Source organism: Mizuhopecten yessoensis, unplaced genomic scaffold (genome assembly GCF_002113885.1).
Source record: "Mizuhopecten yessoensis strain PY_sf001 unplaced genomic scaffold, ASM211388v2 scaffold11055, whole genome shotgun sequence".
In the NCBI taxonomy this organism is placed as follows: Eukaryota; Metazoa; Mollusca; class Bivalvia; order Pectinida; family Pectinidae; genus Mizuhopecten; species Mizuhopecten yessoensis.
In genome coordinates, this window is record NW_018408856.1 from 230,664 (window position 1) to 244,403 (window position 13,740).

Below are 13,740 nucleotides of genomic sequence, written 5' to 3' on the forward strand. Positions count from 1 at the left end.
AAAATGTTTACACTGGAACACACTTCCTGCCAGATGTGCGTCATAAGTTTACACTTTATAGTTGTCCTGGCAATTTAAAAGAGGTCATAGAGTCGGTACAATTGTCTATACTATGATATTGTGTGCTTAAAAGCTAATGAAATGACGTCGTATCTTATTACTTTTCTTTTATTATTTACTGGGCAGATTTCGATGTATATATACGATTCGTTTCCCCATCCTAGATGATCAAGGGTTTACGCTCACTTTCGCTCACTGCACTCCTAGAATATGTCGTGCCAAAATCGAAGGCTCTTGTACGCCACCTTGTGGATGAGACGAGAAGACTAGTTTGACCTTTAATGTACACCAAAGGAATTTCACGGTCGCATATTGGTAAAATTGTCTGACTTTGAAGTCGGGTGTCATTCTTCTATAATCTACAAAGTACAAGTATCAGTCTAGCGATAATCAGGTGGTTTTTTTTTTACCTTAGACCAATCAAATAGCTAACCGCTTGCCTTCAATTTTGCTATGACATATTCAAGGGGTGCATAGACCGTAAGTGAGCGTAACCCCTGGAGTATTGAGGATGGTCTTTCCCCAAATGCTGCTTTAACAATGAAAAAAAATACAAAATAAACAGCTTAGTATATATGAGTTCCTACTCCTTCCAAGGCCACACCAGGACTGACTCTATCTGGTCAGTTCACACGGTTTTCACATAAACATCAAAGGCAGTCCGAGGAATGATCAGCGTGATGAGATATTGTTACTGGTCCAGCCACATCCGGACACTGTTGTAACTCAATATGGCTGATGCGGGGTGCAGTTTTTCAAAACTTTTGGCACCCTAAACTTTAGACGGTCAAATATACACTGATTTCTGATGGTCGAACCCCCTCTTAACAATTTGCAATAAGAAGCTTTTGTATTTGAATGAAAATTATAATCAAATGAAATAATAGTTTCAGCTGTTGAAAACTATCCCAATTAATGTCCGATGTCAAAATCTCTTAATCTATAGACAGGTAAATCATTTTTTCATTGCAGCTTCAATATCAATACAGTCCACAACAAATGTTGGGCATTTGTCTGACGGAAGTGACGTAACCTTCACCGTATCTTCCTCAGATGGCACAGCAACGTCACTACGAGGCAAATTCAATGATGGAACCGTCATCACAGGGTCAATCAGTACATCAACAATAACAGTGAGGTCACAGGATATAGCCGACTTTGGCACGTACGAGTTCATCATAGAGATGTTTGCTTCAGATGGAAGTAGTGGTTCACTCCAGACGATCATCTACTACGAGGAAAGTATCACTGGATTACAGGTACGTTACGTCATAATCCTGTTCACTGCGTATCTTTGTCTCAATGTACATGTGCTTCTGTACATTAAATATACAACATTTGATAAAGCGCCATATTTTCTTCTTTTTCTTCTTTTAATGTGCAGGGCTCCTTCTGGGGCAATTTCAGCTAGAATAAACCACGTTCAAGCAATTTACAGTACTTAGATATTAATCATTTATGCAAATATAATCAATTAACATATACATTAAATAATATTTTAATCAACTTTATTTTGAGGAATTTGCTGGAGCTGCCTTATCCGGCACTAACTATTAGACCTATGCCACCTGGCTAAATTGTGAGAATAACAACACCATTTCAGATGTAAATGTGCATATGGAAAAGCGAATTCCTCCGCGCAAAAGTTCTTGTTTACGTTTGTCACAGGCGAACGTTGACGATTGAGCTTAGAAGTCATTTGGAAAACATGGTGTTTAGTTGAGTTTTTTGAATAGAGAAATATATAAGGTAGTAGTATATAGATGATAAATAGTTTATCATACAGTATTTTCAGTGTTTGTCGTGAGAACAATTTTCTCACTCATCGCGAGCACGTGGATGAAATCGAGAGGCCACAGCAGATAATCTATAAATATCTTCATTTCTTAATACGGACTTTCAAAACATATTTGATTGAAACAGGATTTGGAAACAAGTTTTACAACTTATATTTATTCATCTCCAGTTGAAGAAATACGTATGAAATTTGTATTCTGTAACCCATTGATAGGAAATGAAAATGATATCTCTCACGAAATTATTAGCCGTTTTCTTCAAATCAGTTCAGTTTAAGAATTAGTCTAGGAAAATGTCAAGATATCACAAGAGAGATCATTTCTGCTCTGTATTTGAATCTCATTTAACATGTGATTGTCAACTTTCTTGAATCGGTACGCCAGAACTGTTACACGCGCGCTGGTCTGACCACAGGGACCTAAGAATTTGTTATATCTATATGTGGACCTTAACTAATATAAGGTGTTCAGAGTATAGGGGATAAGATCGACTTTCAATAAAAAAAGGACACTCCCAATGATATATTCGATCTATTGGGGGTGTCCTTTTTACCGAAAGTCGATCTAAACCCCTAAAATTATTTTAGGTCCAAATACAGATGTAATAAATTCTCAGGTTCCTGTGGTCTGACACTGAACCTGTTATACCACTGAAGTTGAATGAAACTGAGTCACGTGCTGTCCCCCGTAATACACGTGATACACCAGTAGTTTTCCTACTCAGAAAGTTTATACTAAATTTCGACTCGTACACACACCCCGTTATCCGGGGGATTGTGTAGAGGTACATTTTAGAGTGGTATAACGCAATACCAACCACTATCAAACTATTCAAATGTGGTATGACTGATTCTTATGAATGTCCTGTTTGTTTGTCATTTGCGTTAAAAGAAATTTCTAGTAAATATCTTAGAGAATGTATCTGCGCATGTCGATCCGTAAAATGTCAATTTCTTAGAAATTGATCGACTTACAATGTTTGGGGTTTGTGAGAAATGTAAGAATGTTAAAGGTCAGTTTGTTAATTTTTTGTTAAGCGTTTTTATATCTATAATAGAAGAAACGTGATGATGTTAAATGAAGGAAATGATCCGATCTTACTTTATTTTTATTCGCTGTCAGAAAATTGTTAAAATATTATTAATATATATGTAATCGTAGTCATAAGAAAATGCATATTTTCAAACAGTACTTTGTAAATCTTTTTATTTTTTATTTTTCACACAAGTGTATTTTACATATACAAAAATAGCACATTCTCTCACACTCACATCTACACGTTTAAAATAACACTGTCATCATCCTTCACCTGATTTCATCATCATCATCATCATCATCATCATCATCATCATCATCATCATCATCCATAATATCTGAATGTCATCATACACCCTTCTCTTACATCATCGTCATCACATCACTGTCATCATTATCGATAGCGACATATTGTCGTTGTCATTATCCTCATTAAACACTATCATCAACTTCTGATCATCATCATCATCATACGTCATCATCTTCCATCCTCATCAACAATTTATCATCCTGCTCCACACTGTATGATTATCGTTATGATCATATACCATCATCTCAAGTCCTCATCAATAACATATTGNGGGGGGGGAGAAGGGGGGAGAGAAGGGGGGGGGGTGATTTGGTTTATAGTTTTTGATTTATTGTCACTGAATACAAAAATAATTAAAAATCCACCACTTTTTTACAGGTAAACTTTTCACATGCCGTGATAGAAGTAGGAGACACAGTGAATTTCACCATAACAATGGACAGTGGAACAAACGTCATCATGGAGTGGTACATTGACGATAACAAAATCTACGTCGAGGAATACCAAGGACTGGTGAGAGAAACTGTCTTCAACTTCACCTTCCTGTCGCCATTAACAGGCATCAAGGTCATAGCATCTAATAATATCGGCACTACTCAGAAAACGGTAAATATCACCGCGCAGTATCGAGTGACCGGCTTTTCTTTGGTTGAATTCAGTTCACCTCTGCGACCCAGTCCATTACAAGATGTTAAATTCGAAATCGCTCTTAACTCATCCGTCGCCTTGCCGATGGGAAATGTGTGGGTCGAATCCACATTTGGTGACAACACAACCCTGAATCAGAGCATAGCAGGTACCGTGAACTCTATCAAGACAAATGGATTGACTATTTCACATGGATACAAGACACAGGGTAATTATACAGCAAGTTTTAGGATTTTCGCCGAACTGAATTCGATCACATTGTTGACCTTCGTGTATATCTGGGACAGCGTAGAAGCCGTTGTAAGTGCAGACCCTGCTATAGCAAAGGTCAATGAAAATATAACGTTCTCTTTTGCAAAGCATGAAGGATTCATTTTCAGATATTTAGTTCAATACGGAGACGGTGATACGAAAGTGAATGATCCTAATATGCTTTATTCGGAACCGTTGGACACCGCTCCTTGGACGCATTCCTATGAGGAACCTGGAACTTATGTAGTAAAATTGACAGCTTGGAATCCATTTCATTACAGCTTTTCTAGATTAGCCATAACAGTTCAAATACCCATCAATGCGGAGAGTATTACACTATCGCCGGAAAAGGAGGAGATCCCGCTGCCGAACGGTTTGCAGACTCTTGTCCTGTCGCTTGATTCCGATATTAGGTCACCAACAGACGTATATTGTGTGTTTGACCTAGGAGAAGCAGGGCTTGAAATCTTACCGACAACGGTTAGCACAATCAGCAACATCAAAGCTGTTGATACGACGATACAAACGGAAACCACGGAGGCGACAAGCAGAGGAACAACCAAAGGAAGTACAAAAGAAAAGGATAAGAAAACCGGAAGTAAAGCAAATGAAGAACAGACAACTGAACTACCAATAACTGAACCACCAACGACCGAACTAACGACAACTGAACTAACGACAACTGAACTGACGACAACTGAACTAACGACAACCGAAGATCCGTTTCCCGCTGTTAGGGCTAATTTAGTATATGGATCGCCTATTATCAAAAATGTCGAGTATGTTACACCGGGCATGAAGCTAGTTAACTTCACGTGTTACAACTTGGTTAGTAAAGTAACTCGAATATCCTACATATCAGTACGCAATTTTACCCTCTCTGACTTCAAGTTAACATTCATAGATATGGTTATGATGAACATGACAATAGACCAAAGCGACGACGATATAGGGACTGTCTCCTCAGATGATGTTGTAGTGGATTTCATGATTATGCTGTTCGAATGTTCCAGATTTCCTCCCAACATCACGGTCTCATGGGATTTCGGTGATGGCAGGATTTGGAAAAAGTTCAAACCTGTCAAAGTTATACAATCTCATAAATATACAGAAAGGCAAGCATACAACGTTATATTACAACTTAGATCACCAGTTGAAAGTTACACCATGGAGCCACGAAAGATTACACTCGGAGTAACCAGGTTTTCCGTGAACAAATACAACGGCGTCTTGGGTGAGTCCGATGATTTTAATTTTACCATTACCGGTCCGTCCTATCAATGTGATTACTACTTAGAATTTGACATGGAAAAACAAAGTAAGTGGATGACATCGATTGTCCTTAGCAATTATACCATTCAATTCAAGTATAGCATCTTTGGAAAATATGTACCCTTTCTTATTGTAAGGAGTGATGTATTTTACGAGAGAGTGTATCTCCCCTTGCCGATCAGTACGGACTATTCGCTCGAAGGAGCAAGCATCTCCGTTTCGAACACGACAATACCTATGCCACCTGGGGCAATCACTGTATGGTTCAGTGTTACAAAACGACCACTACCGATGATCACGTGCGTTATACAAATGGATGACTTCATTGATATTGACGAAAAACGCATCACCCAGAATGTCACAACAGATAGCCCAATCAAATTTGATTACAATTACCTGACCTTCGGAACTCATAATGTCAACGTGAGTTGTTTCAATCTTGTTAAGTCCCACGAGATTGTAACCGAAGTATTAGTTATAAATGAGTGTTTCACGTACGGAGGAATCTTTGCCTGGCAATTTTCAAGACCATATCATCCAATGATTATTTCAACTGCAGTTCAAACGGATTTGTCGAATCGAATGCCGGTCCGTTGCTATAATAGCAATCCAAGGTTTCATTGGAAAATTTACAGGTTTACAGACGGTGCTGACTCAAATACCACACTTGTAAATGAATCCTATGAAGATAACCTCGGGACTTACAGGTTTTACGAAGCATCTATGACACCAGGGTTACACAAGGTTTCCCTGAATGTGACCCTTGATCAAACTTGGGCAATCGAGAACTCGTATGTGCAACTTGTCAGACCCATTCCATTCGCGCGGATAGAAGGCGGAGCGGAACGTACCGTTAATCCGGGAAATGTCAGTATAGACGCATCTGAGTCCTATAGTTCAGAACGAGGTGTCGGTCACACTGAAGGACTCAATTTCACGTTCTTCTGTTTCCGGTGAGTGCCATATTGCATTATTTATTATAATAACGATTTGCGTTTTTATGCCCTATTCTGATTTGCAAAGAATATATCACGTGATATGAAATAATCGTCATGTATTCCACCTATCAGAATCTCTCTCTCTCTCTCTCTCTCTCTCTCTCTCTCTCTCTCTCTCTCTCTCTCTCTCTCTCTCTCTCTCTCTCTCTCTCTCTCTCTCNAAATATGCAAGACCACACACTTGTGTTTTTACCCTACCCCAAACTCTCTCTCTCTCTCTCTCTCTCTCTCTCTCTCTCTCTCTCTCTCTCCTGCACAATCGGAGGTGGTTACGTCATTGTCTGTTGTTTAGGGGAATTTGGAGAAAAACCAAGATTAGGCCTGCTGTATCATACTGACGCATGTGTATCGTAAAAGGCCACTAATGTGGGTTCCCCTGCATGATCGGTTTTTTTCTTCCTTGTCTTCTACGACAAGGACATAGAGGATATCTAAATTGATCTGCTACCCCCATTGCAATACTTGGGATCTTTTTCGTTACCTATCTCTTCTGTCTTCTTTCTTTTCTTTCTACTTTTTCTTCCTGGAGGTGTCACCTTCGGCATGGTCCTTATGTGGCCCAGACTATTCCGTCTTTACGTATTACAGAGTTATCTTCTCTTGGGATCAGTTATTGATTGTTACGTCATTGGTTTGTACGAGAAAATTACGTCGTTTTCTCAAAAATTGATGACGTTACTCTCACAAACAAGTGACGTAACAATCAATACCTGCTCCCAAGAGAAAATAACTTTGCAATACGCAAAGACAGAATTGCAAGGAAGTTAAACCCTAAGCAAACAGACAACTCTAAGTTAGTAATAAAATCAGATTGTCAGCTTATAGTCGTGAAATTCCCATCGCATTATGCCATTCTCACCTTCTGATTTTTTTAACAAGCTTATGAACCTCAATGTATCACATGGTCATTTTAATGTATAAGACATAGAATTCCGTACAGTTGGAAAAGTTGGCGAAGCTTTAATTTCGCGATTTGGTTGGTCCACATCTAGATCGCCAAAATTAAATAGCCAATGTTTCAAACAATCCAATAGAATGGCGTCAATATTTCTCATTCAGCTTTGACACGTTGTTCGTATACAAGTGTTCTAACGAATCAGAAAGCACTCATTTATTGCGCGGACGTATATATTCACTCGTTGCGCTCCGCGCACTCACGAATATATTCGTCCGCGAAATAAACTCGTGCTTTCTGATTCGTTAGAAAAACACAAGTGTGTGGTCTTGCATATTTATCATATGCCTGAAATCTGTTTGATTTTTTTTTATACCTACACACATAAAAGAGAAATGCATCGCACTAACTTTATCATTAAATTTTTGTACTCTTTTTCTATGTAATATACCGAACTTGTATACATGTTATAGGTATGCTGTGTCTTCGTTTGTCAAACTTCGGAATGAATTTAACAACATTGGTGGTATCCAAACGTTCGAAGATGATTCGGGCAGAAATGGTAGCATAGGTACCGCCGACATCAGCTGCAATGAAGCGTTTTCTGTTGTGGGCAACGGCACAGCCATTTTGAAAACGAGTGACTTCTCTAAATACAAGGGTTATCTGGTCGTCTTAAGGGTTGACGAGCCACTGACTTTACCAGCCATTTTTCTACAAATGATCTCCGTGGAAGAAGGACTACGACCGATCATCAAAATTAAGTGAGTTATTTTACGATTTAAATGTATATATATATGAACGTAAGACACACACCACGCTTTGATTTCACTTATGATACAATTCATCTCCAGCACACACGCAGGAATACACACATAGGGAGATATTAGGCAGGTGGCATAGGACTAGTAGTTAGCACTTGATAAGGCAGCTCCTGTGAATTCTTCAAAAACTGTATTGGTTAATGTACATGCTTATTGTATTAATTGTATATCTATGTACTGTAAAGGGCTTTAGAGTGACTTATTTTAGCTAGATAGGGCGCTATATCAAATGGTGTATACCAAATAGTATTTGGTAACGGATACAGTATGCGCCATTATACTGCACCATAAAGCCGTTTCGTCCTCCTAGGACACATCAGTGACACTCGGGGTAAAAAGATGGAAATCCAATTTAGTCTAAACTACTGTTTAAAAAGAATGGAAAAAGCATCAATACGTCAAATATATGAATTGCGAAAACTGCATTTAAAATAAATATCGCTTATCAAGTAAGATGCTTGTACGTAACCGGTTCCATTGTTATTGATATTTTTTACGTATCTTTTTTATCAGTGACGTCACTTTTATCGTTGCTTTTTGTAAATAAAGTTATCATTTATAAAGCAGACGTTTATCACATAACTATATTAAAATAAACCTCATTGGATATATTTTACTGTATCACAAAACTTAAATGTTAACAAAAGATGATTGACCCTATATTTTTAATTGGACAGGACACTGAAAGTTTCCGAATATGTTTCCGGAATTTTGTTGCGGTTATTATATTCCCTTTCTTGTGTTGACATTTCCTTTTGATTGTTGTCTCGTATATTTCCATATTCCAGATGTGAAATTAATTGTCGGGAAAAAGTCGCCGTACAGAGTAACCTTAAGGCAGTAGTGATATGTGAAAACTGTAATAAAATTGACCACCTGATGTATGAATGGAGCCTGAAGGAGGTTTCGAATGACGTCATAGAAGATGTGAAGCTCACCAGCGACAAGACAGACACAGGCAAGTATTACTGGATTGGAACTTTTAAGAAACATGCTATAGGTACTTGCGTAGAAAAAAATAACAGCAAGTATAAAAGCATTGAAACTTTTAAGAAACATGTTATAGGATCCTGCGTAGAAAAAAACCCGACTTGGTTTTTAATTTAAGGATGGCTTGACATTAAGGGTGTTGGCCATTTTGATTTACTTGATGCCATATTAATTTCTAATAAGTGTTTCTGTCAGATGATTTTGTCCTTGTGCCTTGATAAAGAGTATAATGGAGTACTGAATGTGTGTCGGTGTTTCGACTTCCGAAACAAAAAGTTCTGACGCCATAATTGGTTTCCGTGCGATTATTCTTAAAGGCATCGTATATTTATGAAACCTTTCAACAAATACGTAAAGCATAAATTTTCAACGCGAGTTTGATTTGAAGTCGAATATAAAATTAAATATGACTTCCAGCCGCCATCTTGGTTTCATTACAAATATGTTTTCAGCCGATTTTGTTTGAGGCGTGAACCAAAGACACACACTTTGTCGCATTTTGAATAAACCTTCCTAGTATACTTATTACCGAATACCATGTCTCTAGTTCTACTGTTTATTATGCAAATTTAATGAAGTTGCTGCAATTTGACTGGCAGATGAAGCATGCATTTATATACGTAGTACCCACTTTCTCTATGCCCGTCAACATTCGAGAGTGTTGCGATCAAGAGCAAATGTTGCAGTTGCATTTCATTCCTTCACCATGCGACCTTGCAGACAGACATCCTCCCTCCGAAGCTGATACAGGTGACACATTCACTTTTGCAGAATGCTTGTAGTATCAAACTGGGATGTCAACTTTGTTTTTCTCCAGGTACAAACCAAATAACTTTCGTGTTGGCTAAAAATGTACTAAACGAAGCAAGTGTCTACACTTTGGAAGTGACAGTTATTTCTCCTGAATATCCAACCTCTGCACGTGTTGGCCTGGATTTCGTCACCAATATGAAACCATACGGTGGCACATGTAGTGTGGACCCAACACAAGGTATGTTATAACGGTGAACTGCATTAAATAAATCCCTACGTTAACTAAGACGAAAGCACCGTGTCAGTCTTCCTTGATATCCAGGTGGTACGCTCACTTTCGCTCTATGCACCCTGGAATATGTTATAGCAAAATTGAAGGCACGCAGCTAACTATTTTATTGGTGTTAGGTTAAAAAAAACACCTGAACAATCACTAGGCTGATACTTTTGAAGATTACAGAGGAGCGACGCCCGACTTCAAAGCCAGTAAATGTTACCGTTACGCGTAGCGAAATTCTTTTGATTTACATTAAAGGATCGAATTAGTGTCTTCTCGTGTCATCAACAAGGTGCTGTACACTGAGCCTTCGATTTCGCTATGAAATTCCAGGGCTGCAGAGAGAGAACATGAACCTGGATATCGAGGATGCTTTTGAGTCGTTTTCTGGTTTCTTCAGACTATATAAGAACGTTCTATATATGAACGATGTTTCCCAAAAACTGTTATAGGTTTGTCCTTAATAACTCATGATTTGTATTTAACTTAACAGTTCAAAACCATATCTTACCTTTTTTATTTAGTGTTTTGTTTATTTGGAGACACAATATGGATAGCTCGTGCTGGTCGCCAATATTTTTTTATCTTTTTTCTTAATATGATTTGTTCCGCAAGGTTTAAATAATAAAATCGTTCTCATGCTCAATCTCATCATCATCATCATCTCTCATCATCATCATCATCATCATCATCATCATCATCATCATCATCATCATCATCATTATCATCATCATCATCTGACGTTATCCTTGTCATCATCATCATCATCATCCTTAATCATCATCATCATCATCATGACATCATCATCATTATCATCATCAACATTCAAGCAGATGCATATCAGGATTATTTCTTGATTGACAGGGGTTGGTATGGTGTCTACGTTTGCAGTAAAATGTTCTGGTTGGAAGGATGAGAGCTACAGATTATCCAGAAACGAAACACTAGATTTGGAGGTACCTCTTTTGTACGAATACATACAGGAGATCAATCGAACTGTCAATGGTAGCGTGAAAACCATCCATTCACCTCTTTTTATGGGAAGTAAGTAGACACTTTAAAAGATCATATTTATCAATTATGGACTTTTGTTGAGGTGAATATGTGATTATATGGACCTGAGAAATCACTTTTTATGTCCATATAACCACATAGTCACCGAAATAAAAATCCTAAATTGCTATATTAGGTGTTATACGATGTTTATGGGAATTGTCAGGAAAATGCAATGAATTTGGCAGAGAGCATTGTGACGTTATAATTGAAATAACGTCATAACGTGATTATTGATCTGATGTTATTGGTTTTTTTTATATTTTTTATTGTAGATGAGGATTCGGCTACTCAATTGCATTTACAGCAAGGAGAAAGTGAATTTGATTATATAGTTACTATCCTGGTTCGGATCCGTGACTCCTATGGAGACTTCGAGGAAAATAGGGACGCAGTTGCTACGGTAGGTGTTTCTTTTTACAGCAGCACAATCGCCGTTTTACTCCAGACTTGGGTGATGCTCGATTCGACTACCGGCAAGTAAACCGGCGGTACCGGCGAGAAGCGGACATGTCACTCGGTTAGGTCAAATATTGCGGCGGCGGGCCATCGCCCGTCTTGCTCATACACCTTTCTATAAAAAAAAAATTTTGGTTGTTTTTTTTTGAAAATTTAAAAACTACTATTACTGAAATTTCAGACATAAGGAACCATTATTTCTTTCTTTGGTTTTAAAGTTCATCAAAGGTTTGGTAAATAAAGTACTTAAACATAAAGTAAGGTTCACATCTATGTGACAATGACTACCCAACTCCCCTCTAAATCTAATAAGGTATCATTGAGCGTGTCCGTCTTGAACGTTCGCTGAAAATGAAACATTTCAGCTTAAAAAAATCTGGGGAGAACCCTGTGGACCCAGATATTTCGGAAATATAAGTGTCGTCTTCTTCAACGACGACATCCGCCAACACAGAGTATAAAGTTAGATAAGTGTCTTGAATTTTCCAGGTAAAACGTAACGAATCATTAGTTCCGAATGGAGACAATGACGATGAAACTGTCACCGCAATATTCGAGGCTTATGAGGAACAGTTCTTGCCTTTAAAAGCAGGGAGCAACACAGTAGCAATGGTACAGCTCATAGGATCAGCAGGAGCCTTGCTTGCAAACATAACTGTAAGTTAATATATACCAGGGTTTCACTTTAGCTGTTTCTTCTTACATTATCGAAAGTTAGTGTTCGACGAAGTTTTTTGTCAGATGAAAGTAAGCTTGTATCGCTGAAGCATTACATTAGCTGTGTTCGCTATTGTTAACGTACAAGCGAACGTTGGTCATTCTCAAGAGTATAAATGGTATTTGGTGAACGCTAATGATTCACACAAGTCATGCTTACTAGTATAAAAATAAGTTCGTGTTCGCCAGAATCCACGCTGGGAAGTACAAGCTTGTAGTGACTTTATATCAAAGAATCGCATGCGCCTTGATTGCGAGCTGAACTTGATTTGCTCTACAGGTCGATATGGGCCATGCTCTCTGGTTAACATTAGCATTCGCCAAGAATCCCTATAAATAATGCTCGTTAGTATAAATCAGCTGATGGACGTCCATGATTATTATAAAAAATAAATATATATATATATAAAATATATAAAACAATAAATTGAAGGATTTTGATGTGTATAGAGAGGCAGAAAAGCCTGCGTCCACTAATATCTTATCAAGTCATATTGAATTATTCATATGAGGTATGCTTGCGTTTGTGTAAACCTTGATATGTGTTTGGTTTATAGAAACTCTGATCGCTAGTATACTGGTGGATCGGCGTATGCAAGGATTTAAAATAGTGTATTTGACAAAGCATAATGAATTAAATTTTTCAGTGCAAAATCAAATATATACATAATTGCACGCTTAGACAAGTTATCTTTATACACAAATACATAATTTAGAAAAGAAAATGCATTTAGACATTTTAAATAGTATACCATTTTCCTGTTTTGCAGGGATACGCTAGCGAGAATAGCACAACGAAATTGAGAATCATGGATGTAAGTATTGTGATTCTGCCTGTGTATCAAAATTCGAGAGTATCTGATATAGAGAGTACACCAAGACAAAATCAATGACAGACGGTATTTATTAAATGTTTTTCATGGACTACATTTCTCTTTCTTATTTTCCGATGGAATAGAAACTACTTTGTGTCTTGTGTTGTCCTATGCAACGTAACAAAATTAACAAAATTGTTTAAAAGAATACAACAGAATCGAGGGGAAATTACTTAAGTATTTTGCCCAAATTCTTGACATAATCTGATTGGTGCTTTCGACGTCCAGGTTATCATTCACTATTGGTATTAATATGTTTATGAATATCATATACATATTCATAGCCTAGAATGGGATTTTCCCTTCAGCATTCAACAACTTCTCGTTAATCAAGTGTTGCATATACAATTGTATCTTGAATATCAGTGAAACATAATCAAATGAAATACACTGTAATTGTATGGTACCAATATTGAAATCTACGTGCATACGCTTTACTGGTCATATGTCTGATAAAAGTAACAGAGTACATACCGTACTAATCATCGAAACGTCACATAGAAACACATATTTGTTGTGTAACAAG

At 37.6% G+C, this 13,740-nt stretch overlaps 1 protein-coding gene across 1 annotated transcript in view; it reads left to right on the top strand.

Moving 5' to 3' along the window:
• LOC110465113 overlaps positions 1-13,740 on the top strand; it is a 66,580-nt gene that overhangs the window by 32,943 nt on the left and 19,897 nt on the right. Inside the window, exons 2-10 of the mRNA XM_021520703.1 lie at positions 1,033-1,319; positions 3,580-6,326; positions 7,740-8,030; positions 8,879-9,048; positions 9,898-10,071; positions 10,975-11,154; positions 11,439-11,566; positions 12,112-12,279; positions 13,110-13,154. Coding sequence (XP_021376378.1) covers positions 1,033-1,319; positions 3,580-6,326; positions 7,740-8,030; positions 8,879-9,048; positions 9,898-10,071; positions 10,975-11,154; positions 11,439-11,566; positions 12,112-12,279; positions 13,110-13,154 — 4,190 coding nt within the window. The remainder of the gene's footprint in view (positions 1-1,032; positions 1,320-3,579; positions 6,327-7,739; positions 8,031-8,878; positions 9,049-9,897; positions 10,072-10,974; positions 11,155-11,438; positions 11,567-12,111; positions 12,280-13,109; positions 13,155-13,740) is intronic.